The sequence below is a fragment of the Amblyomma maculatum genome, chromosome 6 (assembly GCF_055883805.1).
Source record: "Amblyomma maculatum isolate TAMU_Amacu chromosome 6, ASM5588380v1, whole genome shotgun sequence".
Lineage (NCBI taxonomy): Eukaryota > Metazoa > Arthropoda > Arachnida > Ixodida > Ixodidae > Amblyomma > Amblyomma maculatum.
In genome coordinates, this window is record NC_139349.1 from 7,027,561 (window position 1) to 7,055,550 (window position 27,990).

The following is a 27,990-nucleotide window of genomic DNA, read 5'->3' on the forward strand; positions in this document are numbered from 1 at the left end:
GCCGCACGTGCACGCGGAGCGGGAGAAGGAGAGCGAGGTCGAGGGGGGATGGTCGTGCGTCTGTGCGCGCAAAGCCGGCGCTCTTTGCCAGTGGTGTTCCTTATTTTTGCTTTTTTCTGTGCCCCGGCTGACATAGAGGCTGGCTGGAGGCACGCTTTTTATCGGTGCTTTCGAAAGTGAGAAATTATGATTAATTGATCACCGCGGACATTGTTTCCAAAGAGCGCTTGTTGGGAGGCTCAGACAAAAAAAAAAAAAAAAACATGAACGCGAATTCGGTACTCGAACGCAGAGGCAAGCGACAGGTATTTTAAAGGACTTGAGGCGGCACCTCTTGATGTCTCTTACATGTTGTTCAGAGAATGAAGGGTCCAGCCTTCTCGTTGAGAATTGATACGCGTGTACACAGCGACGAGTGCTCCGGGCGCTGGTTGGGGAGCTTCCTTTCCATTTGTGACTGCTCACTTAAAAGGGCATCTTTGGGGACAGACGTTTTAGGCGATGCTGCCGGCGCCGTGGTGCCTGCTTTCGGCGCGTTTAGGACGCGTTCCCTACAAAGCACAAAGCATGCCGCCTTACCCTTTGGTTCCTGCTAACAGCGGTCATGGGGAGTTCGCTGCTGTGGCGCTGCCATCCGAAATCAATCACTTATCTACCTTTAACGATGAGAGGTTTCTTAACGACCTGGATCACTGACGAGAAGCCGAGGCATGCCATTCTTTCGGCAGTTTCCTCTCTCCGTGAGACGAAGAGCGAGGAAATGCCTGACGACTTTTCATGCAGGAGGGGACATCTCTCCAAGTAAACCTTTGTCTTCTTAATTCCACAGCTACGCTGTGCAATCCTTAGTTCAGTTATCTCCTCTTGCGAATGCGCAGTTTTGAGCTCCCGAAGCAGGATCGCGTATGAGGATAGGACGATTAACGTATGTGTTTTCCCTTTATAAGCGCCGAGTGATGGCATTAAGGGGGGACACGGGTCTTTGGGACCAAAAAATGACCAAAAAACCGATTTTCTGAAAATGGCATTTTTGGAATCTGTGGCTATTAATCTACAAGTTCACCAATTTTCTTCTTCCAGAAGTCAGTATTTTCAGCATAATAACGAATTGAAATCATCGCGCGGGCTGAATTTGCGCAGCAGCAGACGATAAAACGGCACATTTTTCGTTGCGCGCAACTGCCGTTCCGCCGGACCGATCTCGGCCATGTTAGGCTCGTTTGAAAGAGCGCTTTCTGGGTTTCAATTTCCCGCCGCTAGCGCTTGTCTGCCCTCAATGGCCACTGAGAAAAATAACCACAAAGAAAAACGAAAACGCGGCATCTGATTCGCTGCTGAGCGCACGTGACTGCAACTGAGCCATCCGATTGGCTGATTCTATCGCACGTCGTCTGCTTGCGGCGGGCCAGCAGCCGTTGAAAGCGTCCGAGACGCCATTTTGTTCTGAGTCGAGACAGGCGAGACGATGCCCCTCAGTAAATTCCGCTCGCGCCACAAATTCGGCAAAAAGAAGAAGAGTGCGCGCGGCGACAACTTTCGGAACCGTCCTGCGGCACCCGAAAGCTCCGAGGATGTGCAGGAGCCAGCGGCAAGTCAAGAAATCCCCGCGGCCGAAATAGGCCTAGCGAGCTCGGCGGCGCCTACGCCCAGCGGACGCGTCCGCCACGACACGACGATGCTGCAGCCTTCGGACTTGATTGAAAAGAAAAGAAAAGCCGAAGGAATGCTGCAGGAGCTGGGTTCAACCGCAGCGACGAAGAGGAAAGCGGATTTCATCGCCACTTCTGACGCCCGTCTTCTTGACGCGACCGGCGGTTGCCGTGCGGACGATACGACGTTCACTGTTGTGAGTTTGGAGTCGCTGAACGAACTGTTGTCTGCTGTGAAATGTAAAGTGTGTGGCGGGGATGTCCATATTTCAAAAGGAAATCGTGAATATGGTCTAGCCGTTAAACTCTCTCTCGCGTGCGTGATTTGCGGGGACATTTCATCGGCATGGAGTTCGCCGCGCGTGCAAGGCAGCCAGAAGATAAATCCGTTTGCCGTGAATATCCTTGCTGCACGCGCGATGCAAAGTACCGGACATAGGCAAACGGCGCTGAATGATGTGTTTGCGGCGATGAACATATCTCATCGTGGCCTGCACACGAAAACGTGGCAGGACTACGTAAAGAGTAAGCTGACGCCCGCAGCAACACGCGCAGCCGAAGGAGTGTTGAAAGACAGCGCCCGTTCTGTTCGGCAACTCTATAACGAGTTGAACCTTGACAACCCCGGGAACATTTCTGTCTCTTTCGATGGTTCATGGATGACCCGGGGTCATTCATCCCACATCGGTGTCGGCGCCGTAGTAGAACTTTTTACTGGACTGGTACTTGACTATGTAGTTTTCAGTAACTTTTGTGCTGGGTGTGAGCGTGGGCCCAAAGAAGGTGACCCGTCCTATGAGGCGTGGAAAGAAAGCCACTTGTGCCAAAAGAACACGGACAAAAAGTCCGGTGAAATGGAAGTTCAGGCCGGACTTGTTTTGTTCGAAAGGTCACTGGAGAAACATGGCCTTAGGTACACGACCATGCTCTCAGACGGCGATAGCCGCACATTTCTTGCATTGCAAGAATCAGCTGTGTACGGCTACATCGAAATCAGCAAAGAAGATTGCACAAACCATGTGCAGAAGCGGATGGGAACGGCCCTACGCAATGCAATTGCCAAGCATAAAGGTGATGCAAAAGAGAGCTTGAGTGGCAAAGGAAAGCTGACAGGCGACCTTGTCACCAAGTTGACATCGTATTACAGCTGGGCCCTGAAGTCCCATGCTGGAGATGTTGGGGCAATGCATAAGGCAGTGATGGCTACCTATCATCACGTAACCTCCAATGATACCGTGTCAAATCACACCCTCTGCCCGACAGGCGCAAACTCGTGGTGCCGCCAGAATGCTGCTGCAGCCAAGGGAGAGCCTGCTCCCAAGCACAGATACAGTTTGCCACCACATGTGTGCAAAGCACTTTTGCCTATTTATGAGCGTTTGGCAGACCCAAAGCTGCTGGAGCGGTGCCAGCAGGGAAAAACCCAGAACAGTAATGAAAGCTTGCACTCCCTAATATGGTCACTCGCACCAAAGGAGCGCCATGCGTCACTGTTCTCCGTTCAAGCAGCTGTTGCAGAGGCTGTTGTCCGCTTCAATGCAGGAAACCTACAAGCATGCTCAAAAATACTGAGTGAGCTAAATATGAACCCTGGCGTCCAGAATATCAGGAGGATGGCTGAGAAGGACAGGCGCCGAACAGCCGAATCAGTACGCAAGCGTGCCTCTGCGGAAAACATGCATCGGGCACTGAAAAAGCGGCATTCTAGTCAGCCCAAGCAGTCAGATTACATGCCTGGTGCATATTAGCTGTCTGCAAGTGTAAATATGCATATATCTTTTCGAAATTTTGAATAAATTGTGCCTAGTTTGTTTTTTCCCATTTTCTCAAAACTCAAATTTTGGACACTTGGCTGGTTTAGTTCGTCGATATCTCTGCATCTAGGACAGATAGAGATGTAATTCCTTTTTCTACATAAAGCTGAAGGTGCAGTGAATGCAATGATCGAAACAGAATTCTTTATTCAAGCTTCAAAAATTTTTTATTTTGCCAAGTTAATTGAAGCATGATAGGCACGTCTTGAAGGACAACTTTCAAAGTGCAGCAAAATTGCTAATAAGGGTAAAATGGAAAAACTGCTTTGATCATTGCACTCTTTGGTCATTGTACTGTACCGCCATGCATTAAAAATGATGTTTTATAGAGGCGTTTTTTTTGCGCGGAAGTACTAATTAAATGAATAATTAATATTATTATCTCGGGAATTAACTGACATAGAGAAAAACAAGTTACATTTTTGAAATCAGCATAAAAGTCTGAACAAGAGGGTATGATTTTATCAGGATTGGCTTTAAAATAATGAAAATAGCTCTAAGACCAGTGTCCCCCCTTAATGACATATATTTGTTTCTTGAGGCCGACTTGGTTCTGCGATGGCTGCTGCGGCACCGCCAGTTACAGAGGTGCGAGACAGTTACAAACAGAGGTGCGAGATACGAGCTGTACGAGATACCTAAAAAAAAAGAACCGACAACCATCGTTTCAACACGAGAGAAAAACACTTTCACGAGTTTTGCGAAAAAGCGCGCCGTCACTTTTTCATTCCAGTTTTTTTTTTTTTTTTCTTGCCCCCTTTGTTGGAGCGCGACGGCGGCCAGAATGCGGCCGGAGGAGGAGAGAAACAACCGAGCGCGCGCGCGCAAACACGTGCTGGAGAGCAGCGCGGAGCAGACGACAGCATGCTTTTCTATGCGGCGGGGAGCAGACGACGCGGCCGCACTGCGCGTAGGTTTTGACGGGATCTTCATGGAGGGCGCTGACGCACAGAGCGGCGCAGCGCCCCCTTGCCCAGGTTTTCTCCCCTATAGCGTTTTTAAGTTCTGAATAACTCCAAGATCCATAGGCTGGAGCACAGAAGTCTTGTTTTTAGGCAAAAATGCCAAGCGGATTGCTGTCGGTCTACTCACGTCACAATGAGCTGTACAATTGTCCACGAACATGAGAACATTCCTGTTCTGTGCAGCGAATTTCCTGTCTAGCTTGCGCAGCCAGTCGGTGAAAATTTCCCGTGTCATCCACGACTTTTTGTTTGCGGTGTAATCAACAGGAAGCGTCTTGATGCCTTTAAAACAGCGAGGCTTCTCTGCCTTGCCAATCGCCGCTCTGTGCCAGGGTAACTCCGCTGACCACGCATGCCATGTTCGCTCGTGTTGCTCGGCTACCTGTTATTTCGTCGCTTCAGCGAAAGTAGCCGCCTCAACAGGTGCAGCCTTTGCCTGCGCGACAAGGAAAATATCCCTTTCGCCATGGCTAAAAGGTGGAGCTTTTCAAATCAGAGTGAACATTATGCTTGTCGATAACGGAGAGCGTTTGTACCGAGCTGTGGGTGGTTGCTCCGGAAAGTGAGGTGCCATGTCAAGTTGTGCACGGGTCAAAGCAGCCTTTGAAGAATCGTTCACGGCACGGATGCTCATTTGCTTATTTTGCTTACCGAAAAGCAGGTGAGTGCGACAGATTTAAGGGGTGTTTACTATACGCTGATCGCACAAGCACAAAATGATAGCGCGTATCCTCTGATGGACAATACTGCCTGCGTGAGATTTGCCCACTGAGCAACTGTTTTTGAACATATGGAGCTCCCTTTCTAATCTTAGCTTGAGTCAAATTTTTCGGCCAGCTAAAGTGCAACGCTCGAGCTTAGCACGGACACATTATTATAGGAAGGAACTTTATTTTTGTGGGGTATGCTCGTATCAGCGCTTAGGTCTTCGAAGCACAACCGCAGATCTCATTTGTCGAGAGCCATGCAGTCGGCGTGCACTTTTGGCGTCGCGTTGATGCAGTTTCCTGGAGAGTTCAAGTGACTCTTTTCCTTTTATTTTTTTCGCATAAGCTTCATCTTTTTCACTACCTTAGCGCAAAACGTGAAAGCGGTCTCGTCGATTCATATAGAACCGCTTTGGGAGACAGTGCAGCGTGCCCTGACGTGCAGCTTGCAGGCGCCAGCATGATGGATGTGTAACTGAGGGTTGTGACCGCAGACGTTCATTCCTAGATTCGGCGCCGTGGCACTAATATACGTCAGGGTGGTTGCGCCATCATCATACTAAGCGAGCATTCTCAATGCAAACTAGACATCGTGCCAACTGGCCTAAGCTTTCTGGAGCAGGAACATTTTAAATCCGCTAACTGAGAACACCTATATGTGCTACCGTCTACTGCTATCGTGTGCCGATTAGTCCCTGCACGTCGAATCCGCCGTCATGATGGGAACATGGTGTCATCTATCGCCCTCAGGCTGCTCGGCGCATGCGTACTTACGCTCACACGGCAGCAGTAAGCAAGCGGCAGAGCTGCTCTGAATAATAGTGCTATCCACTGTTCATGCTCACGTTGCCTTGATGGCGCTAGATGGTGCCACAGGCTGGAAACAGGCATGCTGCGTCAGTACCAATCAGCACCTACGCTCTAGTGGTGCACGGCAGTGGATCATGGTGGTGGATCACGCAATGCTAAATCTATCTAATAAAATTGCACGATTCCGTGGGAAGACTCCTGCGCGTGAATGCTTGCGGCTGCGCGTTTCATCAGTGGTCCAGCGTTGTTGAGAAGGCGGCTTTCCTCACAGCTCACAATAAGCCCAGTGGGTGAGCTTACTGTGGGCAAATCAAAGAACAGTATGTTGGGGGGGATGCATTTTGTACTCCTAGTTTGATTCCAAGTATAGTAAAAAGTGCTTTTTTTCTTTTTTTTTATTATTACCAGACAGTTTTTAAAACATTTATATCTAGGGGGGTGCATTCTGTACTCCTAGTTTGATTCCATGTATAGTAAAAGGTGCTTTTTTTTTTATTTTTTATTATTACCAGACAGTTTTTAAAATATTTATATCTAGGGGGGATGCATTCTGTTCTCCTAGTTTGATTCCAAGTATAGTAAAAAGTGCTTTTTTTTTATTATTACCAGACAGTTTTTAAAATATTTATATCTGAAAGTACTGCAGTATCGTTGACGGGTCCCAGTATTGTGACTCATCCCACCTATGCTTTAGCAGGTTGCTGCCAAAACTGTGGCATTTGGCTTCCTTTTTTTGAAGTAGGGAAGGTGGGCAACATTATGAGGGTATCAGCAGAGCTTAGTTTATGACGAGATTCTGCATTTCGAGACAATTCAGATGATCAAAGTAACCGCATTTCCATTATTCTAACATTCCATGGGCAGATTCCGCAATAAAAGTGTGTGTGGCTACTAACACACAGTTGAGATTTCAGTATTATTTCTTTTCTTTTTTTTTCTTTGAGTGGCCTAATGGTTGTTTTCTATCCTTTCAGAAACAAAAGATGACAAGTCTCAAGGATGTGAGCCTTGCTGAAGCCGGAAAGCATGGCACTCTCAATGAGTTTGCTTTCTTTGATAAGGTAGACTTTTCACATTTACTGCATTTCTTTTATGTATACATATATATATAAAGCATGCACGATCAGTGTGGCATCCTTGCATCAGCAAGCCAGAGTGTTAAGCATTTCGTGTGTTGTTTTTTCAACAGGTTCGCCGGGCTTTGCGTGGTCAGGAAGTGTACGACAATTTTCTTCGTTGCTTAATTCTTTACAACCAGGAAATTGTTTCTCGGTCAGAGCTCGTTCACCTTATAACACCATTCCTTGGGTAAGCTGCACAATTTTTGCCATTCTTTACTATGTGGAAGTGTATTAGGCTTTTGAAGGTGTATTTGTAGTCGATGGCTTTGCAAGGGCATGTTAAGCCAGAGTAGCTGTCTGCCCTTAATGAAAATTATAGCTAACCTATCCTGGGGCAGCTGTATACATCACCATTTTCCCACTGTGGATAGATTTCATAATGTACTTCCGGTCTTGCTGTCTAGATTTTTTAGTATTGCAGAGCGATTGTTAGAGGTAAGTGGGGATATCGGTGGCTGCAACAGGCAAATGAATGAATTGCTTTTGAGACAGTAACGCTTAGTTGAAACTATCTGTCCAGGAACACAAAATAGCACTAATCTGAAAGACTCGTCTGAATGACCTGTCTGAGACTCACATCTGAAAGGCACATCTACCTTGCTGCTGCCGTTTCATAGTACATTTTAACGCGTTTTACCTGCTCCTGTACCCTCACCATCTTGTGGGACTAGTTCACAAGTTGTCGTTGGATGGCGTGTGGCCACCTCACCCACATACCACAGGTTTGAGTCAGATCAAGCCAAGGGCACAGTCAAAATGCACTACGCGCCTGCTCTTCTGCTCGAAAGGAAGCAAGAGCACAAGTTATAAGCACAAGTGCTTAATGCACAAAAAGCTCTATCACAGACACTGTACTAACCCTTGGGCCTCAGTACAAAGCCGTAGCCAAGCCGCAGCACCCAATATATGGGGCCACAGCACTGCGCGCACAAATCAAAAGCTACTCGCATTTGCGGCAGAGTAAGAGAGCTCGCAGGCTGCATGGCTCAAAGATTCAAAGTTCACACGACACATAACGAGGAAGATGAGGGATGCTCATCTCGATGACGCTGGTCATCGAGCGGAGGCACTTGGCTCAATGCACTGGCCGGCGGTTACGGAGAACGATGCCATACCGGGCCCTCCCGACTCAACGTGCCGCTGCCGCACAGGCCACCGCTGATCTTCTTTTGGGCCTGGACTCGAGCAAGCATTCAAGATGCGTGCTTTTATCACTCGCCCTCTGGCCAAAGCCAAGGAACACGGAGGTAACACCGTACGTACATGCCGCTGCCAGAGTCTATGGCAGTCTCCCCATTTGCTTCTGGTGCGCAGCCTTGCGCAGAGTTTATTACGCCACCAGAGGGTGGCCCAGTCGTGATGCGAAACCGACACGGGAAGAACGTAACGATGTTTTGTTGACAATTCGCAGAAGAGCTTCCTTTGGGAGGGGTCAGCAGCGCGGTTGCTGTCTCCTCCCTCTTGCAGTGACTCCACAGGGGGTCTCTAGCTAACAAAACAGCAGTGGCTGCATGTTTTGTGTCGCTTGGGCAGCACGATTCCCACAACCTTCAACAACGCAATAGAAGAGTATTTCTTCCCATAAGTTGCACACTTAATTGAAGGGAATAAAATTAGCCCCTTTTTTTTATTTTGGGGACTGTAATGATGTTGTGCAAAAAAACTTCCAGCAAAGCTTACTACATAGCTTCATTCACCACAATTGCCGCATTTTCACAAATCTAAGTGCCCCCCTATTTCGAAAAAAAAAAAAAAAAAGAAAATTAAAAATGTTCGCGTACGAATCAAGGGATGCTTTTTTGCAAGGAAGAGCACTTAAGGGGGGACACCCCTCTTAAAACTTTTTTCCTTATTTATGGGTGGATCTGACTGAAACTTGCACCATTAATGTACAGTCGACGTCACCCTTGTGTAGAGCGCTCGGGCAGTGCTCATCGCGCAATAAAAAAACAAAATAAAATGAACCCACGATTTGCGGAAAAAGTGCTCATGCTCATCTTCCTCATAGGTCTGTGTGGATCTACTTCCTTAGAAGCATTGCTTGTAAAATGTAGAAACTGTGACGAGCTATCGATTTTTATGCAGGGAAGTGCGCCGATCGAGCGCTCTACACAGGGGTGACGTCGACTGTACTTTTGCATGCTGATTTCAAATATCTGATTAGTTTTTTTGTAGATGAAATAGCTTTCAAAATATTACCTAATTCATGTTCTTCGTTTGGAGGTGAGTTAATTACTAAACACTTTATGGCATGATGAGAATAGCCCTGCCAGAGTGATCTAGAAGGATCATAGAGTGCCGCTAGTCATGAATTAACGTGGTAGAAGAATTTGAACCAAAGTTACAATAAGTCAAACTTTTATGAATAAAAGCCCAGGTTGGCACCTAAGATTGATAATTAATTCTGTAAATGTTGCCGCATAATAACTGTACATATTTTTGTCCTACGGCACTGTCGAAGGTTTTCTCTTTCTAACAAGACAAGAATGAGAGCTATAGCACAAATAGACCAAGAGATATCTCTCCTCCAAAATTGCAGCACCCTCAAAATTGCAGTTTTGAGAAAACGAGGAAAAACACTTCACAGCATGTAGGTGTAAATTATGTCAATGATTGATATGTCAACAAGATCAGAAACAGGTGGAAAGTGATCTGAAGCGAAAATTAATGGCCTATGCCAATTTGAGCCAAAGTTACGCAATAGGAAACGTTTGAAAGGAAAATTCCATTTGGGTACCGAAGACAACATAACCTTCTCAGCAAATTTTCTTTTGTGGTCACTGCATTTACCTTGGTTTCATGAGACTCGCAGGATTCCCTTTCTAGAAAAAAATTTTTTAAAGCAATAGCAAGAACAGGACCAGAGATATTGATCTTTAAAAAATGCAACACTACCAAAATTGGGGGATTGTCGGAAGCACTCAAGCCTCACGGCATTTAATCAGGAAGGGCAACCCCAAAGACCTCATGCTATTAAAATGCACCAGGAGCATAGTCGGGGTGCATGCTGTCGCGGTGTTTTCTTTTTTCTGTTTTAGCAACGCCAAGCGAAGCCGCCCGCTTCTTTGCAGAACGTGCGCTACGGTGCAAGTCCTTTTCTTCAGCTCTCCTGGACCCAGTTGCTGTCACATTTGTACTGCATTCTTGCAGAATTGCTGCTGCTGTATGCTTGCAGCCGGCATTGAAGCGAAGCACAGCTTCTGCTGTGGCTGCTTCCACAGCAAACAGTGATGAGTGCCGCTCTTTGTGGATCAAGGTCCAGATGACCGAGTGGAAGCTTTCGTTCGAGTTCTGGGTCTTCCCCCGAATGCACCTCTGCAGCAGGCTCTTCTCTGATAAACGACTATAAACAGGCAAAAGAGCATCAGCCACATCTCTTGGCAGACTGTAATTGTGCTTTGGTGCAGGCTCCTCTTTTGCCTTTGCAGCGTTGTGGCGGCACCATGACTTCTCACCGGTAGGACACAAACTGTGTTTGGGGCAGTCATCAGTAGATGTGATGTGGTAATATGTCGCCATCACAGCTCGCTGCATGGCATCCACATCACCTACATTTGATCGAAGCGCTCGGCCATAATATATTGCCAGCTTGTCAACTAGATCAGCTGTCAGCCTCCCTCTGCCGCCAAGACTTTGCTTCCTTGCACCCTTGTGTCTCTGCAAGAGGTTGCGCAAAGCTGCTCCCATACGCTTGTGCACGTGATTTATGCAGTCCTCTTTGACTATTTCAATGTAGCCATAGATTGCAGCATCTTTAAGAGCACTGAACGTGCGACTGTCCCCATCGCATAGCATGGTTGTGTAGCGCATGTTGTGGCGCTGCAGAGATCTTTCAAACAGAATTTTGCCAGCCTCTACCTCCATTTGACCAGCCTTGGAGTTGGTGTTTTTTTGGCACTGGTGGCGTGATTTCCAAAGTTCGTAGCCGTCAGTGTTTGGCTTGGGACCAATTTCGCAGCCCAGACAAAAGTTTGACAACACCACATAATCAAGCACGTAACCAGTGAAGAGTTCCACCACGGCACCGACGCCTATATGTGATGAGTGTCCGCGCGTCATCCATGTGCCGTCGTAGCACACGGCAATGTTCCCCCTATGCCCAAAACACAAGTCATCGTAGACCTTCGCCACTGCCTGCGCGGCTTGTGCCATAGCGGTCGTGGCGGCTCGGGTAGCAGCGGGTTGCAGTGTGTTCTTCAGATGCCGTTGAAAAGTCTTGTTGTGCATCCCGCGCCGCGACAACCCCATCGCCGAAAAGATATCGTTCATTGCTGTCTGGCCGTTACCGGTCGACAGCATTGCTCGACTAGCCAGAATATTCAGCTCAAAAGGATTGCACCTTTTCTCGCCGTCAATCCTCCGCGAGTTCCACTCGGCCGCAATCTCACCGCAGTTGTCGCACAGCACGATCAGTTTTACGGCGAGGCCATAGCTCCGGTCGCTGGTAATTAAACGCACGCATCCACGACACGTTTTGCACCGCACGGCATCCAGAAGGATATTCACAATGCTGAGGTCAATTACCGCATAGGAGGCTGTTCCGTCCGCATCTGACTCTGCGGACGCACCACTTGCATCGGCGAACAGCGCGGTCTTTCGTGCCGTCGCCGGCGTCGATACCAGTCTATCAAGCGTAGCCTGCTCCCGGGCACTCACTTGAGTTATGTCACTGTTAGTGACAGGCGCGGTATCAATACGTACACGACTGCAGTCGGCACGAAGAACGGCGCCGTTGTCCAGCGGAATCGGAGAAGCGTCGCCGCCCGCAACGTGATCGTCACACAATCCCGCAGCACTGGCACTTGCTTCTTGCACAGTATGCAACGAAGTCGCATTCTTAACGCGTTTCTTTGGTTGCTTTCGCCCGAACTTGTGCAAAGAGCGGTACTTCTTCGCGCCTGGCATGACTCTCGCGTTGCACTAGCGTGGTCGGCAGAAAGACAAAATGGCGTCACTGGGAGTCCGCATTTCAGGGCTAGCTTGCCGGAACCAACCAAACGACGCCATTTTGATCACGTGCCTTAACCGGCCAATAGTAGCGCGCGCTGCATGCTATCTTTTTGTTTGTTTTTTATGGGGAAGGCGGAGCGCACAGGGTTGCTTTCCGAAAGAAAAAATAAGCCGAAAGCGCGCGCTTTCGAACGAGACCAAAATCGCCGCGGTGGAGCGCGTAGTTCTCATGCGCCGGGCGATCGAAATTGGGTGTCGTTTGTCCACAATTTAAAGGGCAGTGGGTGTGGTACTGCATTTTTTAATCGCTATAACTTCATAAATACGCGGGGTATAAGGATGAAAATTTGCGTGCAGATGCGGAATGGTGCGAGGAATACGAAAATGAAAAAATTGAAAATCCGATTTTCAGGCCGATTTTCGGTGCCAAAGAGCCGTGTCCCCCCTTAAAGGCCGCCAAGCGCACTTGCTCAATCTGTCATCGAACGCTCAGAGTCTCCAGTGTGATCTCCAGCTTCATGTGTTGCTGTATTCTGACACTATGTGGCAGATGGCTGTATAGAATGGCGAAAACTGGACGAAAGCGATCCCGATACTTCTATCAGTATGTCGCTATGTGGGCCTGGTATCGGAGGCACTTGGCGGAATTCATGCGCATCGTGGTCGTGCGTTGCTTGGTTTGATGTCAGTTTTCTTTAGAGCTGTATTGGAAGTCTGAACGAGTTTGTGCTGGGCTGCCTACAGCTTGAAATTTAGGAAAACTGCAGTCGCGTTTGCGAAAGAAGTTTGCCAAATAAATTCTTTATTGTGCTCTTCTCATTGAGATATCGCCTCGAAAAGAAGGGAATTATTGAATCTAAACACCCCCTTCTCTTTGGGCATTGGGACAATAAAAAGAAAAGGAGGCGCTTGGAATCGAGTAAAAACGGTAATTATGACTATCGTACTGCCTTCCTTTCATAGCTTTGATGCTGGTCTCAGTATCATTGGCTAGGACAGGCCTTCATGCATCCATGATTCGTTGGCATAACAGTGGTGCTTTGGAGTGCGTCAAAGTTGGCATGGGAGTCTGCTATTTGTTTCATAAACTGCCTGTTGTTGGCTTGACATGCATCGTTAACTAACTTTGTGATTGCAGGCACTGTCTGGGACACCTTGAACTATCATGAAGTTGAGTCCCCACCCCTTCCTGAACTGAGTATATGTGTAAAACTTGCTTCCCCACTTATTGATTTCATATGTTGTGTTCTTGATGCCCGTTGTGTACTAAAATATACAGTAATTTGCAAGTGGGGTGAGGAATCCTAGAATGTTTTGTATGCAGCACCACTCGCCAATTCCTGCAAACCCAGATGAAATTTCTGAACAAGCTTTTTAAAAACCTGCTCAGCACCTAAATCACCTATATCAGATACGCAGTTGGTTGCATTGTGTGGTCACTTTCATTGTCATCTGATGTTCTGGTGCACTTACATGCGGGGTGTGAGTGCAAATTTGCCTCGTGTCTCTGCCTCTCTTGAGTCTAAAGTTTGGTGCAACACAGCCTGAATGATGTGGAACTTTGCATATGGGAGAAAGCAATCTGTGCCTATATGGCAGCGCGTGACCTGGAACGCTCCTCCATAAAGTGATTACTGGTCACTGCTCAGCAAAGACTGCACCCTGGCAAATACCGTATTTACTCGCATAATGCTCGCACCCCCCACATTGCCTATCGAAAATTTGAATTTTTTTTTCCTCGCATAATCATCGCATCCCCAACATCACTTCCGCGAGAGTCGACATGTTGCACCGCGGCAGTCGACTACGCGTAGCGAGCGCTATCTTTCAAGTGCTACTGAAACTAGCTGCCCCGTTAGGTGCGTGCGCTACCAGGAGGCGCTACCCGACCCAACCGACTATCATCATCACCAGCTCCGACCACTCCGAGCGCCTCGAGAAGGAAACGTCAAGGTGTTTCGTCAGTTTTGTTCCGCTGGTACCGCCGCACGTTCTCCCGAGTTGCGCGCATAGTTCTGCCATTTTGCGAAGACTTTCGTATGCCTCGCTCAGTGCGTGCTACTTTTGTCACCGTGCTCTCGGTGCCGCTTCGCCATGGGGCGATAGGCAAGCTACACCGCTGCGTTTAAGCTAAAAGCTGTCGAGTGCGCTTTGGAGCACAGCAACCGCGCTGCCAGCAGACACTTCGGAGTCAACGAGTTTTGTGTCCGCTACTGGAGACGGCAGCACGACAAGCTCAAGGCAACCAGCAAGACTCGGCGTGCCTTCCGTGGTCCGAAGACGGGAAAGTTTCCTGGGGTTGAAACTGCACTCCTGGACTACATTAAGGCTCTACGGGCGGATGGTTGCGCCGTGTCAATAGATGCGGAACCAGGCGCGCGTAATTGCAAGGAAAGAAGGCATCTCGGCGCAAGATTTCCGGGCAAGTAACGGGTGGGCCACGCAGTTCATCTGTGGAGCTGCTGTGCAGCTGGGTAGCAGATGCATGGAGCATGATTGGCGCTGACGTGGTCGTGAAGAGTTTCAAGAAAACTGGCATTTCCAACGCCCTAGACGCGACAGAAGACCACTTGGTGTGGGACGAAGATGAAGAGGGTGAAGCTGAGGAAGCCGACGAAGCAGCGACCAGCGATAGCGATGGCAATGTCGACGTGGACTCCGCGGACTCTGAGTGATGGTGATGTTGCGGGCGGCCAGCCTTCGCAAATAAAGTGTTTCTGCAGCTAGTGTTTGTCGTCTCTGTGGTTTTATTACAAACGTAAGTCCTGCTTGCAATTGAAGTTTTGGTTAAATTTACAATAGCTGGCTTGAGAACCCCGGTTCACAGCCTATTTACATTTGCTTTCAGCACTCCAAAGCATTGTTCAAAAATTTTCCCCGCGTAATTATCGCACCCCCTAACTTCGCACCGATTTTCTGCGAAAAAAAGTGCGAGGATTATGCGAGTAAATACGGTACACTGTACGGCACACAGGAGCAATACAGTCAAACCTCGATATAATGAACACGCATACAGTCAAACCCGGATATATCGAATTTTGGCTATATCGAACTCACAGAATATCCCCTTGAAAATCCCATGTAAAAGTATAGGAAAGCCGCGTCATATATCGAGCTCAATTTCACCGGTCGTTGGATATATCAAACTCCGCCTCACGCACTGGAAAGTGTGCCTTTCCCAAAGACGATGGCATCACCCTCGGCCGTTTGCCGCGTGACATTTTCAAGTCATGCGGAAGGAATGAGGGGGGACAATTCGGTTATGGCAGCACCGCGCCATTCCCCAAAGGCGCGCGCATTTGCGGTTATCGTTTCCCGCGCGCCAGCACCTGACGTTTGCAAGATGTGCGTGAATGAACCAGAGAGAACCGGTGGGAACGAGAGGGGAAAAACGCGATAGAGCGAAGCGCAAGGGTGTGCCCATTCTTTTGCCTATCTATCCCTCTCCTTCCTCTTTCCCGCCCTTCTTTCGCAGTAGCATGCATTACGCATGCGCCAAGCCAGCTCGGCCTGTTTTCAGACAGAACATCGGACGCTTTCTCCAGCGTTTGTTGTGAACCCTCTGCACGCAGCGGCTGACGTGGCTATGGTGCCTGCGAAAGTTAACAAACGGCAGATTTTTTTTTTTTTTTTCGAGAGTCTTCTATTTTTACCGTTGCGCGCGCGGCGTAGCGTAAGATATGGCGTTACGAAGCCGCATTTTTTTTTTTTTTTTTTGCGAGAGTCGTTCATTTTTGCATGTATGAATCAACGAACGCACGCGGTCAGCTGCGATCATGACATTGGCTTTTAGCATTTTTCACTTCAAACAGCATTTGCAGCAACTGTATCACGCTTTCCAATGATTTTGTGACAGTGGACTACGCCCGACCCAGGCGCGGCGTGATAAATTGAACCAGGCTTGTGCACTCAAGCCATCACGGGCAGTCTGCCAAGTTCGCTCCCCGCCGCCGCAGGAGCTATCAAAAGATACACGCGGCGACATTATCGCTGCGCAGCATCTTGGTACGCTGCCAAGAAATGAGCTGTGGATGAGACCACCGAAGCACTCGGACCGAAACTGAGTGCGACCAGCAAGCGAAAACGCTGACGATTTCTGCTGGTGATTTCCGCCGCAACGACACAGAAACTTTGTTTTGAGCTGCCAGGGATGCAGTTCCAACAAGTTGGAAATTTTTTGCTCTGTCACTCCTGCTCGTCGCTGAGATCGCTTGCGTGTGAGCGAGCTGGCCTTAACACTTCTTTTTCCAAATTCTTGAGTGCAAAAGCGGAGGGTGGGTTCATTATGTGAGTGAGTTGATTACGCGACATATACGGTATTATTTTCTCGCATCGTAAGCGCCGTCCCGAGCCGATTTCTGTATATCGAATTATCGATATATCGAACTATTTCGCGATTCCCTTCAAGTTTGATATATCCGGGTTCGACTGTATAACGAATTATTGAATATATTGAACTCTTGCGAAATATTTTTGTCAAACACATGTATTTTTAATATCCCATAGCGAACGCGGTTCAGCATAAAACGGATATTACGAACTTCGCGACGCAGGAGGCAGGCTTCGTTGCACTACATGTGTGTTGTGCGGCGCAGCAAACGTTCAGGACTACCTCGCAGGCGCTGACAGCTGCCACGATGGCATTGGGAGTTGACAGCCAAAGAAATCTATGGCCTCCGAGATCACCTCCGCGCGCCTGTTTGTTTGGCGGAGGTGATCTCGGAGGCCACGAGAAATCGTTCGCATCTCACAATCGCTGACGGTGCCGCTTCAGCAGCAGCGGCACGATCGAATGTTGCTTTTGCCTTTTTGGCTTTTGCGTCTCGCATTTTTTGGTTTAATGTTAGCAGCAGCGTTGTGGTGTGGCCGACGTAGCGTTCGGTGGAGGCTGCGTCGGTAGTCGTGTCGAGTGTGGTGCGCGGTGTGCGTAGTGCTATGATGGCGGTGAACGTGAAAAAAAGAGCAGCACTGACGTTAAAGACCAAGCTCAAGATAAAATCGGAGCCTTCAAGGCAGTTTACAAGAGGAGACTGATTGACACTCTTCTCGTGAAGCAGGACTTGAAGGTTGACTTGCTGGGAGCATTAAAGCGGCATGGGACAGCGGGAAAGGCGAAACGATTGCCAACTGCTTTCGGCACGCAGGTTTTGTTCCAGCAGAGGCCCGTGCATCAAGTGGCGATGGGGATGATCCAGACGAAGCAGAGCTCCGCGAGCTCAATGAGCCTGAAACAATTTTTCGCGTTTTGTTGGTGACATGCCCGCAACAATGACTCTAGAGGACTTTGTAGGCGGCGACGACATCGTGGTGACCACGACTGTACTGACGGACGCCGAAATCGCTGTGGAAGTTTCTGAACATCCCGCAGACGAAGCTCAGGCTGACCCTGCAGACGATGAGAACATTCACACTTGAAGCGCTTGCTGCATTGGATTTACTGCGCCACCACTGCAGTGCTATTGAGAGCAGTGGGTTTACCCTTGTTGAGTGTTTGCAAACTGTGGAACAGGGCGTGATACAAAACGCGATCAACACAAAAAAGCAGGCCGCGTTAACGCAGTTCTTTGCGCGTAAATAAATGGACGTGACCCAAGTAGGCACCCTCCGAGTTGCTGTGCCTTCTCTGATTGAATTTTGCTGCTCTTGCATGTATTTTCTATGAAATTTTATATTGCCAATTATGGATAGAGCGAAATATTTTCCCGATTTTTTAACTGTTCGTTATAACGAGGTTTCACTGTATTAGGTTCTCTGTCATGTGGCTCTAGGATGTGGAGGTTTGAGGGGGACGGTCTTCCGTCCCGCCGCCACCCCACGCGTGCAGCGTCCTCGCTAGCGACCCGCGGAGGGAACAAAGGACGGGGGTGACACAGCATTAATACTCTAATGCTGTTTATTGCACTTGCAAATAATACAGAGCATGCCGGCTAGCTATACTTAAACAAGGTTTTCCTTGGAAGGGCAAGGTTACGTAAGGACTTCTGACTCACCGTGGGCTGGGGGATGAGGGTGCGACTTCGGTGGCGGACATTTGTTTGCGCCGCATTCTTCGTACAAAGCCGTACTACAGCGTTTGCTGCAGGAGTCGGCGAGAGCGTGTGGTATTTACTGGTCGCTTCGTCATTGGGAACCAGAAGACGACATGTCCTCTCGTGTGCGCCGTGTACTCCTTGCCTGCTATCCCCCGGCATTTCCCGCCGCTGCTCGTTTTGCCGGCTGGATACAGAATCCTTCTGTCGTCTTCTCGCGGAAACCCGTGTAGACGTCTTGGTGGCGCACCCATTGCTGAGTCTCCTTCCCCCAAGGGGAGGTATTTACCTCCTCTCTCAGCCGGCGCTACCACGACGCTCACTGGGGTGGTGTTGATCGGCCGCGGCAAAGATGGAGGCAATTAGTTTGCCACAATGGCGTCACCTTGTAACTACTGTGGTAACTGCGGCATATCTAATTTTGTTAAAAGTCAAGTTGTACTTCATCAACATTATTGCTTTGACTTCAGGGGAGTTCTTTTGTGGCATTTTTCAGCAAGTTTCCTGAGCTGTTCAAGTGGTTCAAGGACTTTATCGGCTACAAAGACCTTGGTGGACAGATAGAACCCATTCCCAACAAAGTGGTCCAGCAAGAACGCATCTCGGGGGATCCTTCTATGGAAATTGGTAAGCCCGTTTCCATGTTCTTACCTTTAGTGGCATTTGCAGTTTTGTTTTCCCGCAAGAGGAGTAATAACCACATCAAGCCCTGCTGCTAGGAAATCTGTTGGGCAAATTAAACATTTCGCTAAAGCAGAAACTTGTTTGTCATGAGGTCAACTGGCAGTCGTAGCATGTTTGCCTGGCATAGAACGTTTGCAGTGTTCTAGGTAGCTGCTTCATTTTGACACTTGTCCTGCAGTCTGATTTTAGAACTCGCTGCCGTTTGCCCCAGTAGGATTAACGTCTGCGAAATTATTCTCATCTCTCCAAATGTTGGCGAACATTGTGTTAGTACCATCATGGGCAACATTGCAGCTGCTTTTTACTCTGTGCTCAGGGACGGCACATCTGCACTAGCCGACTTTTTCTTGAGATGAAGCGTCCTCTGTGGAGAGGCTAAAAGTAGTTTTCTACTGGAGTAAAACACATTTAAGAGACGTAGCCCTGGTCCAGTTCCATGAGGCACAAACTGCACGTGCGAAGTGGAAAAACGTATGGTTGAGATCTGCCGCATACGCCTGTTGCCAGTATAAACAGCGCATGCACTATTGTGATTGGTGATTTGCTTTGAACTGGTGGGGAGGCGCACATGCGCAGAACGGCCGTATCAAAAAGACAGATTGTCACAAGTGCACCTGAAAAGGCAGCCCTGATGGGTAAAGGGAGTATGTTGTGGCAGGAAGTTCCTAGCACTACTCTGCAATTGTTGAGATTTCGTAAAAGATGAGGCAAGACAGCTAGAATAACCTGCATCAAGCACCTTACCAGCGTTCAGTTACCTCTTTCGTTACCGAAAGAAAGGTAACCTTTCTTTGGGATGTTGTACAGTGGACCATTTTTGAATTGAGGTGGGCAAGGTAAGTGCTGGATAGCTCATTGCTGGCATTGGGGGTGAGCTATGCGCCATTTCTAATGTACACAGACCTTGCATTGAAGAGCAGTGCCATTTTTCATTTCCAGTCTTGGTTCTAGGAGTGTAATTTCTGCCTCTGCCTTTCCATTCAGCAGCGGTGTAAAAAATTTGGCTTAGAACTTTTCTTTGTGAGATGGAGTAGCTACTCATGCTTGAAGCAAAGGTGAAGACATTTTCACACCTGCACGACACTATCATGCACAGACCTTTCTGGGATGCCAGCGGTACATTGTTAATGCCGACTCTGTCCATTTTTCATAGAATGATACAGTGAGTCCGAAAGCTTCATAGCTAATTTTGAATGCATAAAAATCAACAAATATTCAATTTTGTTTAGTTTTCATTCGCAACAACTGCATTGATAATTGATAAGGAACCTCACTTGGAAAATACAGGTGAAAGTGGAAATTACCTAGCTACATTGTGTTACTCTAGCTCAGGACTGCCTTCCTGCCTTCCACTGCCACCATTTCCCTTGTTTCGATTTTGGTATCACTGTTGGCCGAACACAGTGCCCAGTTCGCAAAAAGCCCATATTAAAGTGTCGGCTTATCCTAGCTTATGCCTCAGTTTCGCACAGTCATTGTGGCATTATCTGCAGCACAGGCCTTGCACTGTCCCAAAAAGCAGCCCGTCCGATATCAGGGCAGCTTGCCAAGTTGCTCTGTTTGGTGGCAAACGAGGGGCATGGCGCTACATTTCAGTGGCGGTGGCAGAACTTCACCCTGCTACTGACGAATTCATTTGTGCCGAAAAACCAGCATATATCTAAGCACAGTAGAATCTCGGTGATACGAACTCGGCTGATACGAAATTCGGTGTGATACGAATTCATAAAATTCCCCGGCCGAATTGCATTGCGTTCAGTGGGCAAAAAATCGGATGTTCCGAACACTTTTTCTTTTCGCTACGGGTGATACGAACTTTGGTATGATGACTGGTCGAGGCCCACGCACACACGCACGGCGAGAAAAGCGTGCGCAGCGGCGCAGCACTGATAGCACGGATCACGCACACGCGCGAAAGACGAAAAAAAAAATACTGCGAGAAAAAACCGGCTTGGCAACCCGCGGCAGCAGCGAAGTTGGCGAAGGAAGGCGGCGATATCTTGCCCCCCCCCTCCCCCCCCCCCCCCTCCCGCGCTCTCTCTTCCCGCATTTTGTTTTTTTTTTTTTAGTTGTGCGCACGGCCTTGCGGCCCTCTCGACATTTCTCCGCCGCCCCGCAGGCCACGCTCTTCTGCTTTCCGGAGTCTCCGCTGCAGCGGCAACACGTTGCTACATGTTGCTTCGTTTTCTCGTTTGTTGAGGCTGACAATGCGTTGATAGCGCGTCGTTACTGCAATGTCACGGAAGAGAAAGGCGCTGACTTTTAAAGACAAATTGGAAATTTTAAATAAGGTGGACAAAGAGCCCAAGAAAAGGCGCACTGACATGGCCAAGGAGCTAGGCCTGCCGCTGTCAACGTTGTCAACGATCGTTGGTCAGCGCGACCAAATTATGCAAAATGTGCAGCACTTCGCGATGAATTCTAAAGAAGCCAAAACTGCCCACCATGTGAAGTTGGAAGAGGTTCTTCTAACATGGTTCAGAGAGGTCACGGCGGCCGGCGTCAACATCGACGGAAAAGTGCTTCGTGAGAAGGCAGCGGACATCGCACTCACACTTGGAATTGATGACTTTCAGGCCTCCGGTGGATGGATTCACCGGTTCAAGGTGCGTCATAATCTTTCCTTCAAGACTGTTTGTGGCGAAGGAAAAAAAGTCGACGCCTCCGCCGTGGAAGACTGGATGACAACCACACTGTCGTCTTACATAGCGGGACATGAGGCACGTGATGTTTTTAATGTAGATGAAGCGGGGCTGTTTTACAATCTCCAGCCCGAAAAAAGTTTGTGCTTTAAAGGCGATGCCTGCCGGGGCAGACAAAAGAGCAAACAACGTATCACAGTTTTGTTTTGTTGCAACGCCAACGGATCGGAAAAGATGCCCCTTACAGTCATTGGCAAATATCAAAAGCCCCGATGCTTTAAGGCAGCCGGTCGATTGCCCTTCGTCTACAAGGCGAACAAAAAAGCATGGATGACGTCTTCTTTGTTTATGGAATTCGTCACGTACCTCGACCGCAAGATGTCTTGCTACAGCAGAAAAATAGTTTTGCTGCTGGACCAGTGCACCGCCCATCCAAAACAAATGACACTACAGAGTGTTAAGGTGGTGTTCCTGCCCCCGAATGCAACAAGTCATTTGCAACCACTGGATGCTGGGATTATAAGGAAGGTTAAGCACCATTTCAAAGCTTTGTTGGTGCGCCGCCTCCTTGCGAAGATTGAAAGGAAGGACGCGAATCTCCAGATCACTCTTCTGGATGCTGTGCATTTTCTTGCAATTGCCTGGAATCGCGTCGTTCCTACGACCATCGCCAATTGTTTCACGAAGTGTGGGGTTTTCAAATTCGCTGTGGCTACTGCCTCGCAAGTGCCAGACCCGATTCTCATCGATGTCTGGAATCAACTTGACGTCGACTGTTGCGTTGACGATTTCGTCACCGCAGACGACGACCTCGCCACCACGGTTGAAGATATTGCGGAGGAAGCGTCATCACAGCCTGGCATTCCATGCAGTGACGAAGATGACGACGACCAAAGCGTTGATGACCCACCGTCGACGGCATCGATGTTCTGCGGCGCGCCGTGACCTCAGAGTCTTTGCAAGAGAAGACAGCGGCCCAATTTTTCAGTTTTCAAAACTCTCTGTTATCAGATCTCGCGGAAAAAAAGGTGCAGAAGGCTATACGCGATTTCTTTCAACGGAAATAAATATTTCGTACCTGTTGGAAGGCTTGAAAACGGATTTTGCTCGCTTTTTTTTGGTGATACGAAATTTCGGGTGATACGAAAATTTTCGTCTCCCTTTGAATTTCGTATCACCGAGATTCTACTGTAGAAGGATATGCCTGTGCGGCGCAGCCTCTAAAGCAAGGAGTGCGCAGCCCAATCGATCGAGCCACGTTCCTCTTGTGACTCTTGTGAGTGTAGTTCCTATGTTCTTGTTTTAGATTTAGGGGCAGGAAGTGAGCATCTGATAAACAGCTGATTGCCAGAAGCAAGAAAACGGATTCTTACAAAAGACTAAACGACAGAAAAAATTGAATACAAATCTATATGCAAGCAACAAGACTGATTGTGACGATGGAGAGAGCAGAAAGGTTCCTTTGTGCATATTGATAGCTTGGAGTTCCTTGAGACAAAAAGTGTGAGAACCCTCGGTTTAGCTAATGAGAAGGTTGAAATACTTTATTCTAGCAGGAATGTTGCTGTTTCTGTGTTTGGTGTATTAGGGTTTGGCTATTTATGAACCTTTTCACCCAAGACTTAATAGTTCGATTTGACATTTAAGTGGCCAGTATTTAATATGCAAACCTGTACTTTGAATACACATTCATGGCAGTGTGACCATTGTTATTTGCTGCTTTACTGATCTTCAAAGCCACACGTTTTTGGCTACTAACGAAGTCTGGTCAAAGCACAAATTTTAGTGTAAAGGTCTGTTTTCCTTTTTTTTTTTTTCATGTCATTTATTTTCTGCTGGAAGTTGTTGTGTTTCTGCAAATTGCAAGCAGAATTACAGTAAAACTTTGTTAATTGGAACTACAAGAGACGTGAAAAAAAAAGATTGAATTATTCGGAGTTCAGATTATCAAATTACCCTGAAAAAGCTAGCAAGGACCACTACTACGTGTCCCATAGCCGCTGTTGCTGCGGGCTGATGCAAAGCATTTAGAGCCGAACCAATGCAAAGTGGTTGGCCTGCTCTCGGAGATGACTGTCAGCTTTATTGCGAAAGCAATACTATGCCAGGTCTAATTGCTTGTCGCTGTGTGCCGTGTCCGTGGTCCCCGAGTCAGCACCGTGCCTAACAAAAGACTAAAAAGGAGAAGAACGCTCGGTCACCCGCAGCTAATGGTTTCACTCCATATATGGTTCAGCAGTGTTCGACCCTTCTAATTTTTTCACGTCTGCTGTTGCACGCACGTCAGCATTGTGTAATTGACTGTGCAGCTTGTAGTTCAATTTTTTAACGGGGTATGTTGGTGATCTCTTACTAAGCTTATTGTGGACTCTCATTTCTGTTTCAGATTACTCTGCCTGCAAGCGCTATGGTGCCAGCTATCGGGCACTCCCCAAAAACGTTGTACAGCCAAAGTGTAGTGGTAGGACACAGCTTTGTAAAGAGGTGAGTTAACCTGAGCTTGTCAACATTTTTTTCTGTTTGGGCATTATTTTAGTGACACAACATACTCATTATTCGTCTTTTTGTTTAATCGACAGGTCCTGAATGATACTTGGGTTTCGTTTCCTTCATGGTCAGAAGATTCTACATTTGTGAGTTCACGCAAGACTCAGTACGAGGAGTACATCTACCGCTGTGAGGATGAACGCTTTGAGGTAGGTGCTGAGTGCATGCAAAAGTAGCGTTGTTGTTTCCTGTACTGGGGCAGCAGAAGCAGAAGTTTCACAGTAACAGGTATGCAATGGGACTTTGTGGCATTTTTGTGGGGGCTGTCTGCAAATTGGCAGGGTACCGCAGGCCCTTGAAATTCTTGAATGCCCTTAAGTTCCGAAAAAAGTGCTTCAAGGGCACTTGAAATACCATAAAAAAAATGATTTGTGGCCCCCAATTTATTTGAAAATTAAGGGCCAAGCTGGTTTAACCCTAGAAATAAGGCTACATGACGACTATGGAACAGTGGAACGAAGGGAGAGGATAAGCAAACACCTCCCAAGATGTGCTTCCTGGTTCTCTTATTTAACTTCCTCTTTTACTTTTGCTAGTTTTCATAAACTGTTGCGAATAAATAGTCTTGGATATGCCTGCACGATATCATAATTACGTGGCAGAAAGTGAGCATGGAACGTTTGAAATTAAGGGGGTAGAGACATCAAATTATAAGGTTGTGCAAAGCTTGTCACATGCTTCCTTTTTATTTGAAGACCATCACAGTCAAGTATTAGACTCAAAGGAGGCGTAGAAAATATTTTAATTTTTTTTTTTTAAAGTTGATGGAAATGCTCCTTCTCGCATTCCAGACCCATCGCTAGCGCATGAACTGTGATGTAGGTTCACTGAAAAAACCATAGTCAAATATTTGTGACGTCATCGCGCAGTTTTCTGACTTAAGAGACTATGTTACTGCTCACCTCGTCTTGACTGTTCTATTGCACCCGTACGTATACCAGCGGGGCAGCATTCTGACAGACAGCACGACAGCTCACTGCAGCCAAAATTATGCTTAATGGCAATATTCGTTCACTAAAATTTGTGAAGGCTGCTGTTGACGGCGTTGTTGTAGGTTGCCGTATTCGAGACCGGAGTGGCCGGCGGCGCAGCAGTGAGGCAATCAGCACTGCTTGGCTTTGTACCAGAAAAGATAAATGTTATCAGGACTGCTGGTATACTCGTGCAACAGTAGCATGCCTGCACAAGCGCGGAGTCTTCGGCAACGATGCCTCCCGTGGGCGCGCCAGGCAACGAACTGCGCTGCTCTCTGCCTGCCCTACTCTTCACTAGGCCTAATCAGTTTCGCTGGACGACACTTCAGAACGGGTTAGCGATTCAACGCTCTAATAAAGGTTAGTCTTCCGTCACCACTTTACTGTAGGCCGCCTATCTCATAAAATAAGCTCAATAAAACTTGTATGTGGCGACTGTCCTCAATTCGCCTAAGTTGCTCTCCAAAAGTAGCGCTGAAGACTTTTCCAGGCCGCTTGCAGCATTGCTCGGCGTACCGGGATCACACCGGCGCTTTGCAGCGATTGTACACATGTTCTGCGATGTAATCAATTGTCGATTTCAGTTCATTTCTGCCAAAACTATACTCGATGACTATTTTCTTTCGCTAAAATTTGTGAATTTCCTCTCAACAGTCACCAGATTTGCACACATGAAGCGGGGCTTGAAACGCCGCACAGACGCGGTGCCTCTATCAGTGCGATTCAAGCTATATACTCCTGAGATTTTACATGCGCTCCTTTCATAGTCAAAGCCTCTCCTGCTTTTTATTTTTTCCCAGCCGCTCACATAGCGTAGGAATTTGGGCAAAATTGTAGTGAAGTGAGCGGTCGACATCGGCACTGCTACGAGCAACAAGTTTTCGAAAAGCAAGTTGGCAACAGCTGTTTGTAGGCGACAACGCATGTTTCCGAATAGTTTGTGTTGGTGCGGCGTGACAGGATCGCCAAAACAACGCAAACATCACGTTTACGGATGCAGTAGTGTGACTCCACCATGACAGCATACGGCTGAATCACACTGCAAATAGAGCAGATGACGGGCCTACTCGTTGACGTCACGAGTTATTGGCCCACGTGACATTTCAATGTTATGTCTTCTGTTTTTTGGTGTCAAGTAAAAACCTGGCAACAACGAACCAAAATTGCAGCGTGCTGAAATATGATAATAAATTATGCAACATAATTTTGGGCTTCTAACACCATGCTCTTTGCTTACAGAATCGCTGTGCACTATTTGGAATACAAAAGTACAGCACAAAAATTTGGTGTCCCCACCCCTTTAGGAAACTGAACTTGTTAGAAAAAAATGCTCTAGAATTTTTATGCAAGTAGACAGCTAGTCTCTCGAGGATGCTGATACCGAGAATGGCATGGCGCTCACGGCTAACTGTTTCTGCTGAAAGGACAAAGGAAAAAAAAGCAGAGATTGTGGCTGTGGAGAGAAAAATCGGAACTAAGCAAGATTCAGAAGATTCTTGGTCTGTATTCTTGATTATTGGCCCTTCTTATCCTTGAAATGCTGAAATTGTTGAGTTTGGGCCAGATATTGTTTTTCGCAGATGAAAATGCGATCCAGGCGGACACAGGCTTTACCATGCTTGCAGAGAGGTAACATGCCCATGGTTTTTTTCACCTCAATAACATCTGTTTCCTACCGGCTTCTGTTTTGCGCATTCTGCTCTTTAGACATTCTAGTAACCGCTGCTAGATGGTTTCTTCGTGCACCAAAGAAGCCGGCAAGTTCGGAATTACATTTATATACCTGCACCGTTTTCACTAAAACGAAGCCGTTCTAACTGAACTCGCTTTTTTAGCGAGTGTTTAGAATTGCTTTTTCTTTTTTTGCCCAAAGTTTTCCTTTCTCTGTGCAGCTGGACGTGGTTGTTGAGACCAACTTGTCGACAATCCGCATCCTCGAGGCAGTACAGAAGAAGCTTCAGCGTATGAGTGCGGAGGAAAGGCAGCGCTTCCAGTTGGGCGACAACCTGGGTGGTTCATCAGCTGTGCTGCAGCAGCAGGCCATTCGACGCATCTATGGGGACAAGTCACACGACATTGTTGAAGGGCTCAAGCGCAACCCTGTGGTGGCTGTTCCCCTGGTGCTGCGCAGGCTCAAGGCCAAGGAGGAGGAGTGGCGTGAGGCACAGAAGAGCTTCAACAAGGTGGTCTGCTCATCCTTTCTTCGTTAATAGTAGTACGCTTGGGATGATATGAAACCTATCTTTACCCGGGATTAGCCGAAGTTTTTATCAGGGTGTCTAGCTACCGGGAAAACCGGGAGCTGTCAGGGAAATTTTATGCACCGGGAAAAATCAGGGAAATGTCAGGGCAACCATCAAAAATTTCTCGAAGTCAGGGAAAATGGCACAATATATTCTGCAGTGCACAGCAAGTATGTTATTCATGCAGCTTTTTTTTGCTGAGCGCACGGCCCCCACCGCGCTGCAAGGCGAGGCGCGATATATTACTTTGACGCCAGCACATGGCTGAGCTACCACAATAGAACCGATACATACGTGAGTTGGGTACTCTGTAAAATATTGGAAGCGCTGCGTGAGAGTAGTACGCAACAAAAAGCAGGAATAATCGCGCCGGCAGCAGCTACCGTGAAAGCGATCGGCGAGCTGCGCTACAGCTCAGGTCCATTGTGGCACTTCAGCGTTTGACCGCTCATGTCTTCGTGATCTCGCCGCAGGCTCCGTGCTTTGTGTGCACAATAAAATTGCTTAACCTATGTAAATGCGCCATGCACATAAGCCCTATCTGGGCGAGTGCGGGCGACGACTAATTTTTCGGACATGTTTGATTATTCAGACTTTTTCCCGGTCCAGGACATACCTTATAAAGTCAATGTATTACGCTGCTCAGAATTTCGGACACATTAAGGAGGGCTGTTCGATCTTTCGGACATTCCAAGCGTCAGCCGGGCCAACTGCCACACATTTTGAGTGGTGTCTCCGCCATCTTGTTTGTTTACTTTTTCCTTCGATAGCCTCGAAACCGGTGCCGACCTTGCGTGCCGCTTCTTAGCTAAACGCGCTGGATCGAGGCTAGAATATTTGCCTAGCAGCTTCCGT

At 47.8% G+C, this 27,990-nt stretch overlaps 1 protein-coding gene across 3 annotated transcripts in view; it reads left to right on the top strand.

The window, feature by feature from the left end:
* Sin3A (SIN3 transcription regulator family member A) overlaps window positions 1–27,990 on the top strand; it is a 110,619-nt gene that overhangs the window by 61,520 nt on the left and 21,109 nt on the right. For all 3 annotated transcript variants that reach the window (XM_084605939.1, XM_084605941.1, XM_084605940.1), the window contains exons 10-15: window positions 6,920–7,006; window positions 7,135–7,253; window positions 18,542–18,672; window positions 23,758–23,855; window positions 23,951–24,067; window positions 26,785–27,075. In XM_084605939.1, the coding sequence (XP_084462065.1) occupies window positions 6,920–7,006; window positions 7,135–7,253; window positions 18,542–18,672; window positions 23,758–23,855; window positions 23,951–24,067; window positions 26,785–27,075 (843 nt within the window). The remainder of the gene's footprint in view (window positions 1–6,919; window positions 7,007–7,134; window positions 7,254–18,541; window positions 18,673–23,757; window positions 23,856–23,950; window positions 24,068–26,784; window positions 27,076–27,990) is intronic.